At 39.4% G+C, this 23,502-nt stretch overlaps 2 protein-coding genes across 2 annotated transcripts in view; both read left to right on the forward strand.

Annotated features, from left to right (window-relative positions):
- The window catches only part of LOC143154072 (icarapin-like), a 59,151-nt gene extending 38,792 nt beyond the window's left edge, over window positions 1–20,359 (forward strand). Inside the window, exons 3-4 of the mRNA XM_076325865.1 lie at window positions 18,210–18,325; window positions 18,884–20,359. Coding sequence (XP_076181980.1) covers window positions 18,210–18,325; window positions 18,884–19,174 — 407 coding nt within the window. The 3' untranslated portion in view covers window positions 19,175–20,359. The remainder of the gene's footprint in view (window positions 1–18,209; window positions 18,326–18,883) is intronic.
- A 518-nt stretch (window positions 20,360–20,877) lies between these two features.
- Window positions 20,878–23,171, forward strand: Syx5 (syntaxin 5). Its single transcript, XM_076325864.1, has 5 exons — window positions 20,878–21,409; window positions 21,833–22,089; window positions 22,187–22,378; window positions 22,450–22,571; window positions 22,726–23,171. Exons 1-5 carry the CDS (start codon window positions 21,040–21,042, stop codon window positions 22,883–22,885), a joined length of 1,101 nt encoding a protein of 366 aa, XP_076181979.1. The 5' UTR covers window positions 20,878–21,039; the 3' UTR covers window positions 22,886–23,171.
- Window positions 23,172–23,502: the final 331 nt, after the last annotated feature.

The raw sequence follows: 23,502 nt of genomic DNA on the forward strand, positions 1-23,502 counted from the left end.
AGTATCAGAAAATCGGAATTTTCAAGTTCGACGATAGATTTTAGTTGTTATCGTTTCGATAGTAGTAATTGCGAAACAATGGTGTCGAGATTATATACGCGCATAGGTGTCACTGGCTAGAAATAGGAGAAATTTTATTTAAAAATTCTAATTTCTGTATCTGTGTCGCACAAGTTCCGAAATAAGTGACGGTTAAAATTATGCCGGAGTCTCGACAGTTTCATTGACAATCCTTAAGAATATCGTACGATCTTGTAACTCTTGAAACTATCGACACGATGTCACCTGTCCTCTAATTGTCTCATGGTCATATTTACAACCTCGATTCGTTCGTTCTGGAACACTGTATCGACGAAAGAACGCAACGCTCCGCGACGAGAGAATCGAGCCAATCTCAAAATGACCTCAGCAGGAAAAAGTTTCTCCCCACGATTGTTCTCTAAAATCGTTCCAAAGGCGTTGTTTCATTGGCACTGGCCTCGAAACACCTACGCTGTTTCCTACACTTTGCGAATCAACGAATGCCTCTAAATATTCAATGAAAAACTTCGAACCTCCCCACGTTCGTACTTAACGTTCAAAGTTAACTCTCGTCCACGTTGAATCGTATCTCTTCTCAATGTTCAAAGTAATTTTCTCCAGTAACGAAAATACCTCGATAGGTCCATCCGTGTCGAACATCCGTTATATTTAAGCTCGTGAAGAATCTCGATCGGTGAAACGAACATTTTTTGCATCACTTGCGTTGTTATTTGCATCGTGGAACGTTATCGAGACGAAGCTTAAATTTCGAGGTCCCAGCGGGTAACGGCTCACACGGGCGAGATATTCACGACGATATAACATAGAATTAACTAAATAGACCGGTGATCGTGCGATCGAAACGACCGCGCACGCGTTGCTTAGGCCGCCGCAGAAACGAGATCACGGTTCAACAAGCACAAACATAAAATTACACGGCTCGCGCGCGTGTCCGTGTCCGTATTCCGCTTACATGCGGTTTGTCAAACGTAACTTCCGGTACCTAGTGTGTCGGTAATGCCCGCGCGCAATCGGTGTGTATACAGTAGGCCGATTGTTGTTTCCCGTGGCGATACGTTCTGCATTGGTCTGGGTTCGTGAAAGCATCGACGTCCGTCGGCGAAATTTCTCGAATTTCCGACACTTTATGGCCGCGTGTGTGCGTCTACATGCATTCCCACTTTAGATAACGTCGCGTTCGTCCGAGGAAAAAATTACCAGAGAGGAAAATTACCTCGATCGCGAAGCAAAAACCAATCGAGTGATAATAATGCTCCATTACGGATAGTTATAGGATCGGTATCAACGTTTATTAAATAAAATCGTACGGTTCGCTATCGATCATTTTTTTGGAGCAAAGAAAGAAATATTGGTTCTTTCGATAGGCGGAAATTATCTGAATATTGTATCGAATATTTTGGATAAACGTTCATTTAATTGTAGTTCGATCGATCATTTGTGTGTGTGATCGGGTTCGGTTCAGCGAACGAAGTATTTAAAACATTTTTTGCTTCGCTTTCGATAGTTTTTAATCGAAGGAACACTGATCTTTGGAACGATAAATAGAAATTAATCGTACATTCAATTGTAGTTCAATCGACCATTTGTGTATAATTCGGCTTCGATTCAGCGAGTGAAATAGTTAGGTATAAATGTGCCAGGGTATCGAATCAATGAAATATGTACTCGCGAATACTAATCGATCGAGTGCCTATGTATCGTTTCGTTAGAGTCGAGCGATAGTTCATCGATTTTACTAGCAACTTTTTATATTCATACATCGTGTTTAGTTTTTTTAATATTCCTTCGAATAAATTTGATCCATCGTTGTACTTTTTTACATCGATATACTTCAATCTTTGATAAAGACACAAAGCCAGAGTTCGAAACGTAAAAAATCACTGATTAATTCTCTCGTTAAGATTATACCCTTTATTATTTTATTCATACGCACGAGCATGAATCACTTACCAGTACGTGCAAAGTGCATACTTGGCATCATTCAGCTGGTATTGACACCTACAATAATTACATGCATGGCTCGAGAATAGAGGGTGTCCCAAAAATCTCTGTAATTTGGCGAAACACGATGAATATCGACCAAAGACTTTAACGTTGCGTTCACGTGCACGTATAATTTTACGTAAGATACGAACATTATAGTAAATCGGATAAAAATAATTTCACTAAATCGTTTCTTCGTGCCTTTGATGCAACGAGTTACCGCGAAAGTACAAAGTAATTATAAAAATATATACGGTACTCGCTTTCTATCGTATTTTAAATTAATAAAATATTAATACCGTAGAAAGATGTACGATAATTCTTCTTAGAAAAGTAGTACAACGTACGTGTACGAGAAAATTGAAAGAGCATACATTTAATAAAACTTTTCCGTGCAACTTTCGTTTACAAAGTTTTCTCTAACTCCTATGGTTTCATGGATGTTTCGACAACTCTTGTTACCGGAGCATCGTGTGTATAAACTTTTAGTTTACGTAAAAGTATAAATTTTTTGTCAACCGTTCATAACAATTCGTAATAAATGTGAGCGATAAAATGATCGACGATAAAAATAGAAAAATACTAATCCACTTGGACAATTACCGATACGTAAAAATTGTTACGAGATTGTGCATTTTCAGAAGGATAAAATCATTAACAATTCCTTTACGTTTCGTCCTGGACTCGTTGAACTTATCTTCCGTTTTATAATTACACTTTTTTAAATTCTCAATTATAGACCAATTTTTACGATCATAATACCTCGGAGCGGGAGCTTTTCCACTTCGTGTAAAGAGAAAATCCGCAAATCCAAAATGATACCAAAACCGTCATAGTGCAAAAATGTTCAATACCGAAAACATATCGAAACTGAAACAACACTCGAATCTACCCAAGCCGTTATAATTTTCAATCGCGCGAAACCTTTTATCGAAATCTACAAAACCGAGAAAATATCGAATCCGTGATAACAAAAAAAAAATCTCCAAAACCGCGAAATCATCGAAAATGGATGTAATACAAGAATTACACTCGAATAGGAATAACAACGAAACTGAAATCGATACCGATTCCCATTTGTCGAATATGAACTTTACGTAACACTATTTACACAATCGTATCGAATACGACTTACATACGAGTATTTTTATATCTCCATTTTTATAAGGATTGACCAGAAGTAAACAAAGAACATTAGTATATTGTTATACGTTTCCGAAGAAATCGCTACACGAGAGATATCGAACGACTCGTTTCTGCAGTCCCGAATATACATCGCCACGCTTCGAGGAGAATCTACGAATACGATTAAAATTCTCTTGAAAAAGAAAAAAAAGAAAACGATCATGACGAAAGAAACGATAAGAGCGTCTTTCGGCACAGATGTGTCCAGATATCACGAAACGATGATCTCCCGAGTCTGTTTTTCGCAACATCGCTCCAATTTCGAGCTGGCCAATTGACACGACCGAGCACAGTTATAAACATCGTCCCGTTAAATCGATGTAATTATAGAATTATATCGACGATAAAGAAGAAGGCAGTTCGGGGTATACTAATGAAAGCAATTAGCAGAAATTACCGCCCTAATTAGCTGCTCGTGATTACTGCGGCATCGCGGAAACTGCGGATCCTCTTCGTTCTTCCAGTCTTCCTATATACTCTCTCTATTTCTTTTTTTTTTCTTCATCTTCTTCTTCTCCTTCGTTCTTTTCTTTTCCACTTCTATCGTTTTCCGTAATGGAAAATTGATTTTATAGTCTTCAAGACGAGCATCTGCAATTTGTTGCCAGTTCCATGCAGTTCTGCTCACGTTTCCGGAGCAATTTCATGAATATATCTGCATACCGTTAGAACGAGTTTCGAAAGGAAGATCGAAGAAGAACAAGAGGAGGAACAAGAGGAGGAAGAACGAGACGAGAAAGAAAATGGAAAGAAAGGGGGAGAGAAAAGAAGAGAAAAACACGAAAAATAAAAAAGAAAGGGAAACAATGAAGAAGAAACACAGAGAAGCCGCCCGATGGGAAAGATTGATGACGTTATCGCGTGGAATTCGCGATGAGGCGGGGTTTTTTTTTTAAAAAAAAGAAGAAAAACAGGTTGCGTAAACGCGCAAAGCGAAACGAAAAATTCGTTCGCGATCTGAAACGTTTCATGGTCTCCGGTGCGATGGGTGCAGTGGGTAAAGGTCACCGGATATCTGTCGTTTAATATTATCGACTCCGCGTGGAAAATGAATAAAATGAATAACAGCCCGTGGACACGAGCGCGTGGGTGGTCGTGTTCTCGCGCACGGAAGCTAAACTTCACACACACAAACACACACGCGATCATGGTATTTCTTCTCCAAGAAAAATTCTATTTTCTTCCTTCGTTGTTCTTTGGAATATTTCATTTCGTATTGGACGAAACGACCGAATTAAAACCCGTTCAAATTACGTTCCCGTTTTCGGGGAGAGTTCGTTTCGAGTAGGATGGCCACAACAGGGACCACCGGACACGAATCTTCGCAATTGTCAACGGGAGAAATAACAAGCGCGTGAACAATCGCGCGACCAATGCAACAATATCACGTGTACGTAACGTCCGTTTAATTACGTACGGTTCGGTTCGGTTCCGAGATTCGAGAAATCGTTGGAAGATACAGATTTGAAGCAGTTTCACGCCTCGACGATAGTGTGGTAACTCGAGAACTGGTTCGCAAAGTTGTACCGTTCCGTGGTCTGAATTCATATCGCTGGCAACAAAATTTAAATAATTCCCGAAAGTGTCCACCGTCGACCGACAAAGGTATTAACGGTGTCGTTGAATTATTAAAAAAAAGTGTTGGGCAAAGTTTTGCGCTTCGGTGACGGGTCTCCTTGCCGCCTTGTAGATAAAATTTAAATTCAATTCGAAAAGCAACTCGAAACGAGGTAAAACGATTTTCGTCGGGTCGACCGTATGTTTAATGTACCGCGCGGTCTAAATGTCTGTGGAAGAATTCCGACGCTTTTACGCGCGTTACGTTTGACCCGCTCGTAATAAACGAGAGGACACCTAATCGGTTTTGGTTTTCCTCGGTTTGTGGCAACGTTTCGACCGTCATCCACCGTGGTTTGCGAAGAAATTAAATATTTCTTTTACACGGAATATCGTGGCACGAAGATTTCCATCCATTGAGTGCACTCGAGACTTCTTCGAATTGATTAAGTTTTCGATTATAATGCAGCGCGATTTGGGAAGAAATTAAATATTTTTTTTTTACACGGAATATCGTGGAACGATGATGTTTATCGATTAAGCGCACTCGAGAGTTCTTCGAATTGACAAATCTTCGAGCGTAATGCAGCGTGATTTGCGAAGAAATTAAATATTCTTTTTTACACGGATTATCGTGGAACGAAGATGTTTATCGATTAAGTGCACTCGAGAGTCTTGTATACCTCGGTAACGTTACACCTTAAATGGCCGATAAAGTGACAAAGTGTTCAGAGTAGTGTTTGTAAGACAACATAATTTTTCTGGTCAATGGTAAAAATACTAGTGAATATTGGCGTCGGTTAATTTTACTGCTACACAATGAATACTATTTTTAATATTTATTATCCGATATTCGCCTATCGGTATAGAATGACTTTCGATATACAAATTTTATGAATAAATTCTGAACCACTATCTACAACCTACTTAACAACTATCCACATCCGATATACGTGCACTACCGGCCAAAAGTTTGGGTGCATGTATCGATACCTGAATACTTTTTAATTTTTATTAGAAATGTAATACAAACGCAACGAATTATGAATGTATTGTGACGCGACAAATTATAAAAGTAAATTATAATAGTTGAAATATCTTCCAATCGAACACTGTATATTACTAAACGTTCCTCTCGTCGAAATAACTACTTTTTTTTTATTAATATTTTACACACTTTGGGCATTCTCGAAGCTAATTTTTACAGTTTTCCTGTTTGCATGTTTTTCCAAACGAAACAAGTACGAAGCTGAATATTTACGTAGACATACGATACCATAAACGATATTGGTTTTGAAAACGGTTTATTTTTTGTACAGAAATTGCGAATCTTCCTCCTGGCAATAGTAACATCGTACAAACGGATTGAGATATGGCAAAATATTCAATTCTGCGGTTTAAATTCACTGTACTGTACACAGGGATCGACTTTCCGACAATTTAGATAACAAATTATCAATTTCGCAACGAACACTATTGTATCGTAAATAAATTATAGCTACTCGCTCGTGTTGCAACAAAGCCGAATGAAAAAAACGATAGAACTTCCCAGCGAACCTGGTACGACCAACGAATTCTTTAAACTCCAATTCTATAGAATCGTTGCGTGATTCGTTAAATCTGTTTGCTGGATCCGTTAAATACGTGTACAGATCAAACGGGGATCGCTACTATTACTTTTCGCTGAAGTCAAATTGAATGGACACGGACAATGGGTATAGTTTGTCCACAAATCTAACGCAACGTCCGGACGTTCCCATTGTCGCGTAATATTACCGAAAAATTAAGAGCAACGCAAAGAACGGCATCGAAATAATAATTTGTTCCGTAGAAACAAAAAAAAAAAACGAAGAAATCTATGCAACGAAGTTCGTAATTATTCGTACGATAATGTCCAGGTGCTCGGTAGTTCTTCGAATTGACGAGTCTATTCTCGAAAAGTGAAAAAAACGATTGAAGTTTCAAATTTTATTATTTCTATCGTTTCGGGTAATGAGAAAACTTGTAAAATAAAATACTTCCGCAACATTCACCCGTTCGAAAGTCATTTTCTGATACTCGATGTATCAAGTTACACAGTTCCCTCGTTAGTCACACTTTTTCGTGATTTTTTCCTAAATCGTAAACACAGTCGACTAAGAAAAATGATCGAGTTTAAATCCAAAGTTTCGAATTTGATTATTTCCATCGTTTCGAGTAATGAGTAAACTTGCGACATAAAATACTCGCGCAACGTTCACCCGTTCGAAAGTCATTTTCTGATACTCGATACATCGAGTTACACAGTTCCCTCGTTAGTCACACATTTTCGTGATTTTTTCCTAAATCGTAAACCCAGTCGACTAAGAGAAATGATCGAGTTTAAATTCAAAGTTTCGAATTTGATTATTTCCATCGTTTCGAGTAATGAGTAAACTTGCGACACAAAATACTCGCGCAACGTTCACCCGTTCGAAAGTTTCCTCTATCCGGTCGGACCACAGTGGCCCGTTTCCTCGACACACCCAGTACATCAAGTATACAGTTCCCTCGCTTGTTCCTTTCGTCGAACGTTTTCTCTTTTCGGGCGTAAATTTTCACTCCTCTTCAACAGCAGCTCCAGTTTCTTTTCTCTCCGATCTGGCAACTTTTAATCCCGAACAGCCGCGCTCCTCCATTCAGGCGACCAGCTGATACGTAACGTGGATTTGAATAACGATTCGTCGGGTCGTGCAATCGGCGATTACCGAAAATTGCTGCCCATTCACCGCGGCTTTGCTCCGCTCCGGATAATGAATTACACGACCGACCCGGGCAATTATTTCCCTCCGTGTTCGTTCTTCTTTTTTTTTCTTTTTTTTCTTTTTTTTTTCATTCCCCCTCCCGTCGGTTCTTTGTTCGGATCGACATCGGTATGGCCAGCCGTTTAAAGGCCTTTCGGCGGTGAAAGTGATCGTCGTTCGAATAAACTTCGTTATATACCGACCTTGGCACCGGATAGCACCACCACCACCGACCTTTGAAAAGCAAAACTTCGCGTTACTCCTACGTTTGCATTTTGCATGGGGCTTACACAACCGCTGGGATACAGATAGTCATCAGTTTTTGCGTTGATCTCGCAGCCTGGCGTTGCAGCACTCTTCCCGAAGCATTGAAATCACTTTTTTCTCGGGAGCCAGTCGTGGTTTTTCTGCGTACAAGACCGCACGGAAACAACATTAGAAGCGAATAAACATTTTCTTTTTCTCTCTCTCTCTCTCTTTCTCTCTCTACCGGGATGCTTCGTAACATGTGAGCCGTATCCGAAACCGCTTCGTGCGGAGGCACGCAGATGCGCGAGTGTTTTCCATGCACGGATGACTAATCAACGTAGGAGAGCTCGGATTGGTCGGAAGTTTACGGTTTGCTTCTTAAATCGAGTAAAATCTTTTCAATTTGAAAAGTTCCTGCGGCCCGAATAATTGAAAATAATTATTTACGATCCGCTAGACTGCTGGAACAATTTAGAAATTATGTTTCGAATTGTTCGTTCGGATAGGTGTATCGATTACAAATTTCGCAACGATAAAAGCTCGAAGAGCGAGAAAGTCACGATTAAAATTTTACCGTACGAACTGATCGTTCACTCGTCGAATCTTTTTTCGTAGAAAATTATACTCGCGATACGCCGTGTACAGTAATTATTACGCTGTCGCAATTTTTACCTTTTTTTAATCAGTCTCTTGTAGGAAGTGATCTTACGAAAGTTTGCACAAGGACGGCTCTGAGAATATGTAACGCGAGATTCAGCGTGTAAATACGATAATTAAAAATAATTGTCCTCGTTTTTCGTATTATATAAGGAGTTGTTCGATCGTCTTCGCAAAGAATACCGACAGTCGAGAAAATTTACACAATGTTTCGCAATGTTTCGAATATAATTCGGGGAAACGTATTCGCGATACGGAGCGACAGTTCGGAATAACCGAGTTATTCAAACGAAAACACGACAAGCGTTCGGGTAACTTTTTTTCAATTATTTCCACGTAACGCAATCACTCGCAAATTGTTATTCAACGAAACGCTCGAAAGCGTCTTCACCTTTCGAGACCAAGATCGTTGATCGAGAATATTTGTGACACGACCAAAATGAAATTAGAATTTCCTATCGTGGTAAAAAAAATTACGAGCTGTCGTATAGGCATAGATAACTAATAAACTTGTTACAAGAATACCTTGAAATTTATCTTATCGTTTTTCCGCGAATCGTGACACACGATGTTCTCCGACTCGAAGAATTTCCGAAGGTGTATTTTTTCCGAAGAGACCGCTTGAAATTATTTTCCCAAAGTAGGAAGAATTATCGCGCGACGTTTGCAAATTTTCAAGTACGTTTCGAATTCTGGGCAGTGTTTTTTTTTTCTCTCTCCTTTTTTTTCTCTCTCCTTTTTTTTCCGTTCGTTCGCCACCTATCGCGCTCGAATTTGAATTAATATCCACTCGCTCGCACAATGGAACAAGAGGTGTTCGGAAACAATGGTGGAAAGTGGGACGAAACAAGACAACGAGAACGAGAGAAAAATGGAGGAGAGAAAATTCGTGTTTATGTCAATTTCCTGTTCGTTCATCGACAGGTATTATTCACGGCACGGGGAAAGCCTGAAAACTATAGGGACGATATCGTCGTTCATCGAGTTCACTTATGACCGTCCGTACGCGTGATATTTGACGAATGAATTCGACTGTGTAATGCCGGACGTCGGTGTCGTTACATGGAAATGTCACGGATTTTATACGCGGGTATGAAGCATCGACAGGAACGTTTTGTCGGTGATGAACAGGCGCGAAATTTGGCCGAACGAGCAAGAAAGCCAGCTGAATCGGAACTGTTGTCATCCGGTTGAATAATTTCGAGCCTTGGGAACGCCATTTTCGGGCGTGATTTGGTAGTCAGATGATCCAGTCGTTTCGATTAATGGAACTGGTTCTTCGAATTGATTTCCGTTAGTGTGTGCATTATATTCCAAAGAACGTTATTACTTGTGTTCAATCGTCGCTACCGTTAACGCGTGTACAATGATCGATATACCAGCAACGTCACACCGATACAAACCCAACGTTCCGTTTAAAAGCAGTCGAGAAGGAAACAGTTCCGCTTGTGAAAATAAATTCAAAACCTGGAACAAATTCGTTCGCGCGAGATTTACAATTAGTCGTCGTTTATTTTCTAAATAGACCTTTTTTTTCTCGTGAGATCTTAAATCTCTCGCAGAAAATTCTCCACCGTATCCGTGTCTTTATTTTTCTGTACAAGATCATTTGCTTTTGAGAATCGTTCGAACGATCGTCGAACGGTCCGCGTACGATTGAAATTCATGGCCGTGGTAGTAAAACTTCCATAGTTATCGAACTCTTCAACGTGATAAAATTGTGTTACACACGACCATTAGAATAGATTGCCAGACGTCACAGACTACGTAATAATTCTTAAGCGAAGCCGGTCTTATTGGTACGTACACTGTTACACCTCTCGCTGCGAACTACTACATTATTTGTAGACAGGTTTCGTGCTTCGAGCGTTAACTTCTACCATATTCTATGTATCTATCCCACCTCGGTACTCGCTAGCTTTTATCCACGATTCTACAAACTTTAAACAATTATGCACGTTCGTGCTTTCAGATTTTGCGTTTCGTCTATTCGTGATATCGTTACTTATACATTATTTCCGTACAATCGTAAGAGAGATATTAAGGTACTTGAGTTATCTTTTAAAAAATGAGGTTTTCCTTCGTATAGGTTTATCCTAAAATAAATTTATCCTAAAATAGATTTATTCTGAAACAGATTCATTCTAAAGTAAATTTATTCTAAAATGGATTTACTTCAAATAGATATCTTTGAAACTGAACCCTTCGTATCGATCAATCGTTTACTCCAAATTGTCAAATAGTCTCGAATGGTATCGTTTTATTTTCTAATCTTGAATAAACAACTATTCAGTTATTCCAGAAGGCAATTATAAACGAATCACCCTGTATGTGTCCGCAAAGATCCCGAAAGTGGTGTCAGGGTCTCGTTCTACCGGTTTTTGGACACGCTTCACTTGCGCTTACATCATTTAATATAAATCTCGCGGTAACCAAGGTGAAATTATTAAACGGTTACTGGGATCGTTGCTCGTAACTGGTACGGATCATTATCGGGGTAATTAACCGATTAAATAATGGAGTAGATTTCGTTTTATATGCGGTGAAGAAAGTGTGTTAAATAAATTCTGCCGCTTACTATCGCGATTCCTTCGCTTCTAATTATAACCGATGTATTTGTTGAACTTATTTCGAACGTGAAGTAACTTTTTTCGAATAACTGCTGACCTATTGAGCAAACGTTTAAATCCAATGGATATTACTATTATACGTATTTCATTTCGATTAGAAACGGAGTTAATATATTGTATCTACGAACAAAATTTCGATTTATTTTCATATTGTGTTTGTACATTGACTATCAGTGACACGCTACTTCGCTTTTGCATCGATTTAATTAAAAATTCAACACTCGTCGAGTTACTCGAAAGTTTCGCGTTATCGGCAGTCACTTCCTCAATTATTTTTCATTGAAACAAAATATTACCAATATCGAACCACCTGTATCGAAATTCTGGAAAATGTAACCACGTCTTTAACCTTCGATTTTAACATGTTAAATTATTCAACAAACATTCAACACCTCGTGGTGTATTCTTTTATACAGACTTACGTATATCACGAATGTGTAAACTTACCATGAACACCTGACTTCAACGTAGCTGGTCTACGAAAAGACCAATTGGAGCTATTAGCGTACACTTCCTGTATTTAAGATTATTTATACCTATCGTACTTGAACTTGACCATGATGAAAAAGACGATGTAGAGGCATGTTTACGGTTCAATAGCGATCGCTAAATTTAAACACAGGAAATTGAATCTTCAAACGTAAAAGTTTGACACTATTCTACGTACAGTTTTACGTCAATTCGGATATATATATTTCACACTGTAAATTGAAAGCAATGGAATAGTTGGCGTACGTCGTCGATATTCGTGGAAATAATTAACAAACGATCCATCGAACGCGTATGCGTTCAACCTGGTTGAACGTGTCTCGGAACGTGCAATTAAAAAAATGTAAAAATATACGATCGGTTTAGAAAATTGTGTCCGTTTAAAAATTTACATTTCTCATAACGGACGAGCAGCTGTCCGGTGACTTATCGATGTCTGTGTACGTGGTATAATTATACGAGCAATGTCGAGTCTGCGATACGGTCTCATCGGTAAATTCCAGAATTGAAAACGCTACGAAGAGGATGTTTATCGAAAGAAGGAATAATTCATTTGAATGGAAGCGGTAGCGTGAAAAACGACAGAACTGTTCGATAGATCGAATAAACGGTGTCTCCTAGTATGTGGGATCCACTCAACACTTATAAATAATAGAACGAGTTCCCCTAAACACTAGGCTCCATTTGACCTTGTTTCCAAGTTATTGCCAATTTTATGCCCTGTCAACCCTGTGTTTTCTTACCTTCGCAAAATTACAACTGTGCGTCGAAATACAAGTCAGTAAACTTACCATTTGATCTTTTTACTTAGATTTGTCGAAAACATTGATCGATCCTCCAACAGAATATTTAATTATTGTCATTCGACACTCTGTGGACAATGGATCTCGAAGAAACTCGTAAGTAAACATCCAGTGTAATTACGTGTATTTGTTTACTATTTTAGGAACGGCTTTCGTGTTGCGATATTTAAAAGAAATTAATTCTGAACGTACACATTACGTACCAGTGTCCTTGAAGAAATTACTACACTGAATATAATGTTTACAGAACGAGAAGGTAATACGTGAGACATCGAAAATTGATTACAAACGGTAGAACAGAACTGTAATTTATCTTTGTCGAAAGAAATACTGCGACACAGAACTCGCTATAATTCGTGAACAACGTCGAATAGAATGTGCGTTATGCATGGACCGGTTTTATTACTTTTAAGCGATTAATTAATTGTATTTAAGCGATTAAGTGATTAATTTTGTACTATACATTATGTACTGGGAACGTAAAAGTACGTTCTTTCGTAGACCGTGCTTCCATTGTCCGAGACGTGAAAGTACGATATAGTTCGCGCTTCATCAGTGGTTGCTTATAGCGCTGAAATTTTATATTCTCTTTGCCGGAATGTAAGTCTCACTTATCTTACCTTTCTTCTAGATTTGTTTGTCTTATCCTGTCTTTCCGTTTGACTTGTTTATTACTGTCTTCGTAACGTTGTCTCGTGATTCTCAGTCTGTCGTGTTCGATCGAACGAATCGGGCACGATCATTCGTTTCTCGTTAGGGAAACGTTTAAATAGTCACGTCTCGTTTCGAAGTTCAGCCAATAACAACATCGACAATTGTGTTTCTTTTTTTTTTACCGTAATTACACTTACGTTTATCGCAGCGCGTTAATTTTCCTTTTCTCTTCGCTCGATATTTCGTTTCTTCTTTTGCATCTGTACAATAATGAAGACTTATCATTGTACATTTTGTATTAAATACTTGAAAACGAGACGTTTGTCGATGATTCGTCGGAAATTTCAATCGTAAGGGATTGAAACGTAATAAAGTAACTATATTATTTTATCTTCGAGAAAGAGAGCCAAGAAAAGGGATACCGTCGCGTTTAATAAACATTTAATTCCCAAGTTGCTCCAAATATTCTAACGTAGAAACGAGCGTTAAAATTGTGAACAAATATTCGTAATTAGAATAATTGAATAAACGACACAGTGGACACGATTCGAATTTATAATTATTTTCAAAAATTCGTTCACGAAGAGTTCGAATGGTTGACGCGTACGCCACCGTAGAGTGTTCTCTATCGTTAACTCGGTTTTACATTAGTTGCGTCCGGATATAAAATAAAAAATGAAGCAACACTCGGTTAGATTGTTAGATTGAACGCTATCCGGTTAGGCGAGCGCAATCTCTCGGTAGCGGCGTTTTATCGCGATACGATCTTATCGTGGAAAATTTGAAAACTTTTTTTCACGATACATTGTTGATCGGATCGCGGCAGTGGTTCTCCGCGATTACACGCGCGTTAGTTGTATGTAACGCGATAAAGCGTCATTGACCTGACGGCTGCCCGTAGGAACAGAGAAAAGTGAAATCGCGGTCACAGGTAGGGTCATGGAGTAACGCGAAATCGATTATCGAGGAAATTACCATAATATCGCTGCCGCTGAATCACTGCTCGTTACGCCGAGGATAAATTTCGCGTTTGAATAAAATCGTTCTAATCGCGAAGAAGTACCGCGAAGATTATCGCGAGCCCCTGTAAAAGTTACGCTTGGTTCCCAACGCGAATGCTCGAGCATTAACTACCACTTTTCAATGGAAACGTTTGAACCGTCCATCGATGGAAGGCACACACGATGTTTCGGTTTGCTTCGCAACATCGTTCGATGTTGAAGCTTTGCGCCCGGTTGTCCTCTCCGAGGGGACATCGCGAGTCCGGTACATCATTCGGATGTACCTTCCGAGGAAACATCGTAAGTCTGGCGTATCATTCGGATGTACCTTCCGAAGGGACATCGTAAGTTTAGCATATCGCTCGGATGTACCTTCCGAGGAAACATCGTAAGTCTAGCGTATCACTCGGGTGTCTTTTCCGAGGAAACATCGTAAGTCTAGCGTATCGCACGGATGTCCCTTCCGAGTGAACATCGTAAGTCCACGGTTTGTAAGATCGGTTTCGATCGGTTTGCGTAATTGTACAGAACGAACTACTCGAAACATTAAGAACCGCGTTTCTTCGAAGCTACAAAGGACACCGGTTTCACTTTTCCATGTGTGTCGCAGTTTCACCTTTACTTATTGTTAGCTATATTACAGCTAATTCGCGTAGCTTTGTCGTCCGATAAAACTCATCGAGCAATTTAGCACTGTACCGTTCGATGATTTTCATCGAACGACAAAACTTATCGAACAACCCGAGTATATTACAGCGTGCAGTGCACCGGTTCCGTTTCCATCGCAACGATTGATAGAGCGAACGACGAACGTTTAACGACCTTCTCGCGAGTTTCTGGATTTTTCTATGCAAACGAGGACGTCGCCGAACAATAATACGAGCCACGTATCCGCATCGAGATTCCACGTTGCAATAATCAGCACCGATACAGTCGTCTATTTCGTTCCGGTGGGCGCATTGTAAACGTAATAAAATATGCGGAATTTATCGACGCGGCTATCACGCATCCGTACATTCACGGCCTCAATTTGCGCATAAATTATTATTACATTTCCGAGGTATAAACGGTCGACTGGAACGTCGTACCCTGTACAATGTACAATTCTTATCTGTCGTTAAATAACGACGCAACGAAGCACCGGGTACGTATGTTCGCTCGTAAGTTTCAACGACCACGAATAAGCATTTTACGGTCGATTATTCGTTCATTTGTTCGCGACGATTGTTATTCAACGACAACTAAAGAGCAAAACAAAAGCATATTCCTACGTGAAATCTTTATAGAGAAACAGCCTTTGCGTCTACGCTATCTTCTAATCATCCGATGAATACGTTGCAACGATAACTCTAATAACAATGATAACCTTAACCTATTTAAGTATCGAAAGATTTCTATTTTTCTCTGCAACGGAATGCAGCAACTGTACAAGCGCCTGAAACGATACTCGTAACTCCGATCGTTGACCCTGATTTTAACGGAACGTTAAACGATCGTTCAGTGGAACAAAATAGCAGGTAATGTTCAAGACTGGAAGTAAAAACTACGATAAGTAAAGGTGGAACTCAACCGCGATGAATCGTTTCAGTATCGAAACTCTGGGACTCAATTTCGACGATACTTTCGAATCGTAGAATCGGGTAGCGTCGATCTTCGTTTCGAGGAATTTATTATCACCGTGTTTCGAGTCACGAGTCACCGGTGGATGTACTCGGATGTACTATATTCAGTCGTGGAATGAAACGAGGAAGCTTCTTCGTTCCAAAGTCTCCGTAAAGACGTCCACGGGCTTATCGAACTTAATTGAGACGATTCGAGGCATCTGGTGCGTAGGTTGCACAGATGTAACAATTTATTCCAGGATGAGTTGTACGTCGAGTTGCAACGATAGTCGTACGACAACGCCGTACCGCCATTCGATACAGCCGTGTCGCGCGACAGGTTGTACAACAACCGCGCATACATTTCGCAAGTATCGTTCGAACGGTCGTATCGATCCACCGAAATTCTATAACTCAACGTACGTTGAATCGTTGCCTCGGTGGACCTTGATACAACGGACGCTAGATTCATGAAACTCGGTAAGGACCACTCCGGAACTCGAGAGATTACCTACCGACCGATTCAAAATCTGCGAAACGATGAAATTCGTTTGTACGCGATATCGAGTGAAAAACAACGAACAATGAGAAATTAAACTAACGAAAAATTCGCGGTGCGGAAAACAACGAATCGAGATTTCCCGTGATTCGTTTCTTTCGACTATTGACCCTTCGCAGATTCGTTTCTTTCGATCGTTAATCCTCGATGAGCGACTCTCGGTCGCCGATCGATGTACCGGAATTTTTCTAATTTTTCTCGGATAAGGATTTAAGTGTCTCTCTTCGGTGCTTTCGAATTTTTAGGAAATTTCTCGAGCGATCGAACTGTCTCTGGTACGTTTGAATTTTGAAGAAATTTCTCGTGCGATCGAGGTGTCCTTCGTCACGTTCGCGTTCGTACAGGAATCGTCGTAACGCTGGAAGACAACGATAGGTCAATGACACGGATAGTAGCGGTTTAATTGAAATATATAAATATCTCGTTTCGATATTCGAGTTGGTCTTTACGCTCGTGCAATATGCACGCGAAAGTCGAGTGTAAAGACCGTGCGAAGGAAAATGCGAACAGTGTTGGTATACCGCGACGATGATAATATTGTGGAACATCCTTGGGAGTGACACAGAAACGTCGGGTTATCGGGAGCATTATTAAGCCATTATCCTTCATCCGATGAAGCGGTTAAACACAATTCTCATTTGACGATGCTATAGAAATAATCACGGGTCGCGATTACGGCTGTTATTTTTACGTCCGTCTCCTTAACCTGTAACCTGAATCTAACCACGCGTTGTTGTATCCCCACCTTAAATTATGCTCGATGTTCTTAGCTTTACGGGCCGATGCATACCTGTCGCCCCGAGGCTTTCTCAATATCGCTTTCCGTTCCGTGTCCGAGGAACTCTCGGCTTAAGCTAACAGTGCAAGTTCGATTACACTCGTAGACCCCCGATCCCTCTCGATCCAAACACTTGGAAGAAGCCAATATATTACCACGCCGGTCGTTTGTTTCGCGCGCGACTAATACCAGTTCCCGGTCTTTCCACGCTCGAACTTACAACCGATCGATATTTAACACCGATCTTGTATTTCATAGATAACGATCGATCGGTGAATTTTTTTTACACAAGTTACCCAATCGTTTGGAAATAAAAAAGAAATAAGCGCGAGAAGCGAAAGGAACGGCGAGAACAATCGACCGACGTTCTTCTCGACGATTCATCGCGCGACGAACAGGGAAGAGTATTTATTTTTCCAACGGTATTAAAATTATTCCAACACCGTGCGATTTCCGAGGGACGAGATCGAGACACGAACGAAACACGCTGTAATTTCTTTTGTTCTTTTCCTTTCTATCTCGTGACTTATTATCGATGCGAAACCACGTTCCAGCGCGAAATATTCTCAGATCGTTCTCGATGGAATCAATTTTATCGCGAGTTGTCACATTTCGATTCGTACCCTCGGCACTGGGTTACGTACGAAAATGCGTACAACGATCGAGCCACGATTCGATCTCGAGTCGTTACGATTTCTCGATTTTTCGGCTGCTCGAATCGTACATTTACAATTTATCGTCGACGCAAAATTCACGTTCCGTTCTCTCGTTTTCTCTGGCGCGAAATATTCTCAGATCGTTACCCAAAAACTGATCCAAGACGGAACTAATTTTATCCCAAGTTATTGCAATACTTCGATCGTCTCGATCGCTCGAATCGTCCGTCACCCGCGCCGTGATTATAAAAAAGTTTCCATTCCCTGGAGCAATAATCTCCTCGATCGATTCGCGCGCAAATTGCCACGGTACGCGAAACACGATCGGTAATAACTCGAGCGATACGATTTTATCAAACGGTCCCTATTATCTTCGCAAAATACTCGTATACGATTCGATCACGTTCGCTAGTTCCAATACCCTCGAAACCGATCCTTACTGTCCATCGTTTCGTCCCCTTCGGCTTCCGTTATCCCCCCTCGAGTCACCCTCCCCGTTTGTATTTCCTAGCTCGCGCGAGGGAGGAACACACCCGGCGACAGGTGGTGTGTGTTTACGTCGGCTCCGCAACTCCTCGTTTCTAATCTCCGACCTCTTTTCAGATATAATGAAAAGGTGGAGGGAGCAGATGGCTGGCATTCTGTCACGTATTCCTGAGCAAGGTGTCGTACCCTGGAGCAAGATTCCTGACGGAGCGAACACCACCTCCACGACCAAGGTGAGTCGGCGCACGATTATTACAATAATTCCCATCTGCCTCGTTTAACTGCTCCGCCACGGTTAATCGGTCCGCCTCCCTGCTAAATTTCTTACCTTGGTTAACCCTTCGTGAGCGTACGCTCGCTCCCCAGTCAGCAACTTCGACGATGTATACTCGCGCGTCTTCCCTCGCTCGCTCGCTCGAGATACCGAATTCACGCTTCGTTGAATCCAGTCGTTGATCCTCGTCGTTCGCGATCTTCGACGAACCGATTGAACAAACAAATTCGGGGGATGGTATCGTTCTCGTCGTAATCGTCGCCGAATCTGGTTACGGTTCCTCGGTTTCTTTTATCCGGGTAGACGTTGTTTCTTTTATCCGGGTAGACGTTGTTTCTTATCTCCGGGTACACACTGTTTCTTATATCCGAATAGACATTGTTTCTTATATCCGGGTAGACATTGTTTCTTACAACCGGGCAGTCGTTTTCTCCGTTCGTCGGCCTATGCACGAATATCTACGAGTCGGATGTAGAAGCGAAGTGGAACTTAAAATACCTATTTCGTTTTCTTGCAGGTCATCAATGGCCACGTGGTAACCATAAACGAGACGACCTACGTGGACGGTGACGACACGTACGGATCGCTGATCCGTGTCCGCATTATCGACGTGAAACCCCAGAACGAGACGATTCTGTTGACCGAAAGCGAGGCGGACGCCGAGGTGACCACACTACCCACGACCGTCACCTCGGCCACCTCTACCCTTAGCAGCGAAGATCGCACCACAGGGTTAAGGAGCGTCGAGACTGTCGAGGAATTCGACAACGAGATACCGAAGAACCAAGTGGACACCTTAACCGCTTGAAGGTGGTCGATTTATCCAAGAGATCGGCTTTGGAATTGAATCCGAAAGCACGCGGCGACGCGTTTCTGATTTTCTTCTTTCTTCTTCTCTTTTTTCTTTTTTTTCTCTTTTTTTTTTCTTTTTGTCGCGAATTCTCCAAGAAAATTGGAGTTTTTAAATTCTCTCGTAAACGCGTCACGAAAATTCCGGTGTCGGTTGGAACGTATCGCGTATACATGGCACGCGTGTCTACGGATCGATGTTACGAACGATAAAGTAGAATAACGTAGCGGAGAGCTCTCTTCTGTGAATCTCTTTCGGATTTACTTCCAATGCCTCGCGTAATGGAAAATTGTGTAAACTATCGCGTGTTAACAAAGCGTCGACTATCGTAGATATATAGAATTAGCATACAAATAATACGTTCTCCGATAATTACATCGTATAGTTTAAGTCGTCTGTAACGAGGCAACCGTTGTAACGTTTAGAAGAAATGTTTGTACATCTTTCGCGCGGTTAATGGAAAATGCGTGCACGCTTCGTACTACGCGACGTATACTATAAAATCTACTAGCAATAGCGAGACTATAATACCAGGTTGTACTATCTATGATATTCAACAGTGATAAGTGTTTAAACGGGGAACGAGAACTGTTATTCTTTTTTAAACAAATAGCAGAAACTATTGTCAAATATAAAATTCTATGTTTCTTCTGGAACCTCCTTCCTTTCTCCATTCCTCAAAGGTCCTAGCAAGAATGTAACACGTGTATTCTGTTTCGTCTACGTGGTCAACGTATTTTATTTGTGCTAATAGACGAGCATTTAATGACGCTTGTAAGTATATAGATAGTTTGTAATTTAAAAAAAGAAGAGAACATAAAAAGTGCAATTTAATAACGAATAATGTGAAAATGATTCGATTGTTCCGATTGTAGCTTCCTATTGAGAGGAGGAGGAGCCGATTCGTCGTGAAAATTATTTTTTTAATAAAAAACAATGTTATCGTAATAGAAATAAATACTGTTGGCACAAGACCGTCGTTTCATTCGTTCTGAAAGAAATGTCCGATTAGTTCGATAAAATTTTAGTATAATTGCGTACTAACCGAGCGGGAATCTTTTTAATCGGACCATTTTATTTGATCTGTGCATTTTTTTATGTTCACTTTATTCCAGAAATACATATACACATACATAAAAGGTATTGGACTTTTATATAACCGCCATCTTGTGAAACTCTTTCCACCAGTTTTCTTTCAGGTCTTCAACATTTTTTTCAATCGTAAGACGTTCTCATTTTTGTAGTATTGTAGCTGACGAGATAACAGGGATTTAATCGTACGTGGTAAATTAAAAAGATCTCTCTTTAACGAAACGTTTATTCGTAGAGTGATATACGTTTTAATTGTTCTTAATCATCGATTGAAATGTAATTCAGATTCATAATATAAAGTTATATTACTGAATTTATGAACATTCGGAAATCTTTAACGCTCGAGCATTTTAGACATTTAAAAATGTTGAAACGTTCAAATTTCTCAAGAGCCTCGTAACCAATAAAAATTGTTTTAATTTATGCTTCGAATCGTTTACCTTATATTTGGTATAATACGAAGCGTGTAATTTGAAAACTAACTATGCTCTCGATAGTGAAACGTAACCCTAGTAATATTTCGGTTTGTCAACGTGCAGCTTGATGTCTGACGTAGCAAGAATAAATGAGTGAAAATTACTATGGGAAGTATAGACATCTGAGCTGTCATGTGGACGTGTCCCTTTCAATCTGTTGATACGCTTAGAGAAAGTTATTTAAAGTAGACGAGGGATTTGAATTGTACTTTTGAAGTCGTAAAACCGTAAATACGTATACAAATTGAGAATGCGATGCCAGCACGTAGACGACACGTTGGCTCCGAGCTAGACCATGATATTGTGATTACAACCTCAAACAGTCCCTGGCGGGGCAGTACCATAAGTCAGCGGTATAACAATGAAAGTGAAGGGTGCGATTTAACAGAGATCGACAAAAAGCAAACGGACATCGTACCAGCGACAATGACGTCGCGTGACAGGACTAATGAATTCGTTAATGCCATTCGGACAATGCAGAGCAGGACCGTGGCACGAACGGCGGTCTTACAGAATCCTCGTCGAGCACGCCAGTTACAGAGCTACTCGAATTTTATGATGATAGCTAAGAGTATTGGAAAGAATATAGCGAGCACTTATACCAAACTAGAAAAGCTTGCACTGTGTAAGATCGCAATGAATATTGTCTTCTCGTAGTGGACGCAACCTGTTAATAATATATTGTTCGGTGACAGAAGAATAAGATCGTAGAGGAAATGTTTCGACAAGATTACATATTACGTATTTTACTACTTTGTCAATGTTGAAATTCAAACTTGACAAATTATACCAACCGAGCATCCGAATAAAGTTCTATAGTTGAAATTGATTTGTAGAGTTTTCTTTGTCTAAATTTTTTCTACGTTGTTATTTTCAACTTGTAAAAAAGTACACGTTCCTAATTGAAAGAAATACACAAATGTGATATCCATTTTTTCATTACCTTGTAGAAATGCCAAGAATGTAAATAGGAGTCGACGAGTACCAATGTACAATACAAATGTATTTGTAACAGAATGCTTTATGTTTTTTATATCAATTGTTTTAGTGGCAAAAAGGAAGTCTATATTTAATGACAGACAAATGGAAATTGAAGAATTAACGAATATCATAAAAACAGACTTAAAGAGTTTAAATCATCAAATAGGAAAACTACAGGATCTTGGAAAAAAGCAACAAGAAATATTTGGCGGATCTCATATTCATCATATAGCTTCGCATTCATCTTCTATTGTTATGGCCTTACAGTCTAAACTGGCAAATATGTCGACTCATTTTAAAAATGTATTGGAAGTACGTTCGGAGGTATGTAAGATAAAGAATTAAAAAATATAATAAAACTAACAATTATGTTATTCGTAAATTGTTGGATCTTACTCTTAAATTCTTTCTTTATGTACAGAATATGAGGGAAGAACAAAGTAGAAGACAGCAGTTCACTCAAGGTTCTGTATCTACGATGCTACCTCCAAGTGTCGCTGGGAAACAAGGATCGTTACTGTTTCAAGAACAAGATTCTGCCACATCTGTAGCTATAGATCTAGAACCAGCAATGGGACAGTTATCGTTACAGCAAGGAATTCACGATGACACTGTAAGTTTGTCAGAAAATAGCACGTACTAAATGTATTTTGACAATAATAAACCAGTTTATTTACATTTTAGGAAGCATATGTTCAGTCAAGAGCAGAAACAATGCAAAATATAGAATCTACTATCATTGAACTTGGCGGAATTTTCCAACAATTAGCGCACATGGTCAAAGAACAGGAAGAAATGGTGGAGAGGTAAAAATCATTTTTTTTATTCTATATCTTCTAATAATAAATTTTACAACCGTTCGTATGAAAAAATAAATACACTATAATATATTAAAAAGTTTCTCAACGTGTGAATATTTGTAAGATTTAATTAAATTTATGGAATTTAATCAAATTTTAGGATAGATAGTAATATAGAAGATACAGAATTGAACGTGGTGTCAGCACATGCAGAAATCTTGAAATATTTTCAATCGGTAACAAACAACAGGTGGTTAATGATAAAAATATTTGCAGTCCTTATATTTTTCTTTACATTTTTTGTAGTATTTCTGGCATAAAATAATTGTTGCGATTATATTACTATGCATATTTCTTTACACAACTTTGTAGTTGACCATCCATATCTATTGTAATATAAGATCCAAGAGCAAGACGAATTTTTATAAAATTATGACTCATAGCTATAGAATAATAATATATTCATTGCATTCCTTGACCTCTCTGTTGAATTGTGAATACTGTAAGTATTAATTATTAAAGGATGCATCAATGTAGAATAAAAACTACATTGTTGTCTGTAAAATGTAAAAAGGAAAGTGTGGGTAATAAATGTATAATTTTCAATGTTTGGTAATTTTTAGTGGACACGTGTCCGTGAAAGTCTATAGTAAACTGTACTATGAAACGTAAAGTAATAATAAATTACGATTTATTTCAATTTTTTAAAACCTTATATAACAGTTGCATTTAGCCTAAATTCGTATTACAATTTATCCCAATTGAATGATTTACGAAGACGTAAGTTTTACACTTTAACAAAAAATTATATATACCTATACAAAGAAACATTTTTACAATTTGTTCTATATTTCAGTGTATTACTAAACAATAATCAAATGTATATGTACAATTTGTTTTTCCTTTTTTTTTGGGGTATAACAGTGATGACATTTGA

This window comes from Ptiloglossa arizonensis, chromosome 13 (genome assembly GCF_051014685.1).
Source record: "Ptiloglossa arizonensis isolate GNS036 chromosome 13, iyPtiAriz1_principal, whole genome shotgun sequence".
Taxonomy (NCBI): Eukaryota; Metazoa; Arthropoda; class Insecta; order Hymenoptera; family Colletidae; genus Ptiloglossa; species Ptiloglossa arizonensis.

Excerpts from the sequence above, each read along its gene's own strand:
- Syx5 (XM_076325864.1), top strand. The coding sequence starts at position 21,040 with ATGCCAGCACGTAGACGACACGTTGGCTCCGAGCTAGACCATGATATT. Across the intron at positions 22,090-22,186 it reads TATTGGAAGTACGTTCGGAG|AATATGAGGGAAGAACAAAG; the intron begins GTATGTAAGATA and ends CTTTATGTACAG. Across the intron at positions 22,572-22,725 it reads CAGGAAGAAATGGTGGAGAG|GATAGATAGTAATATAGAAG; the intron begins GTAAAAATCATT and ends ATCAAATTTTAG.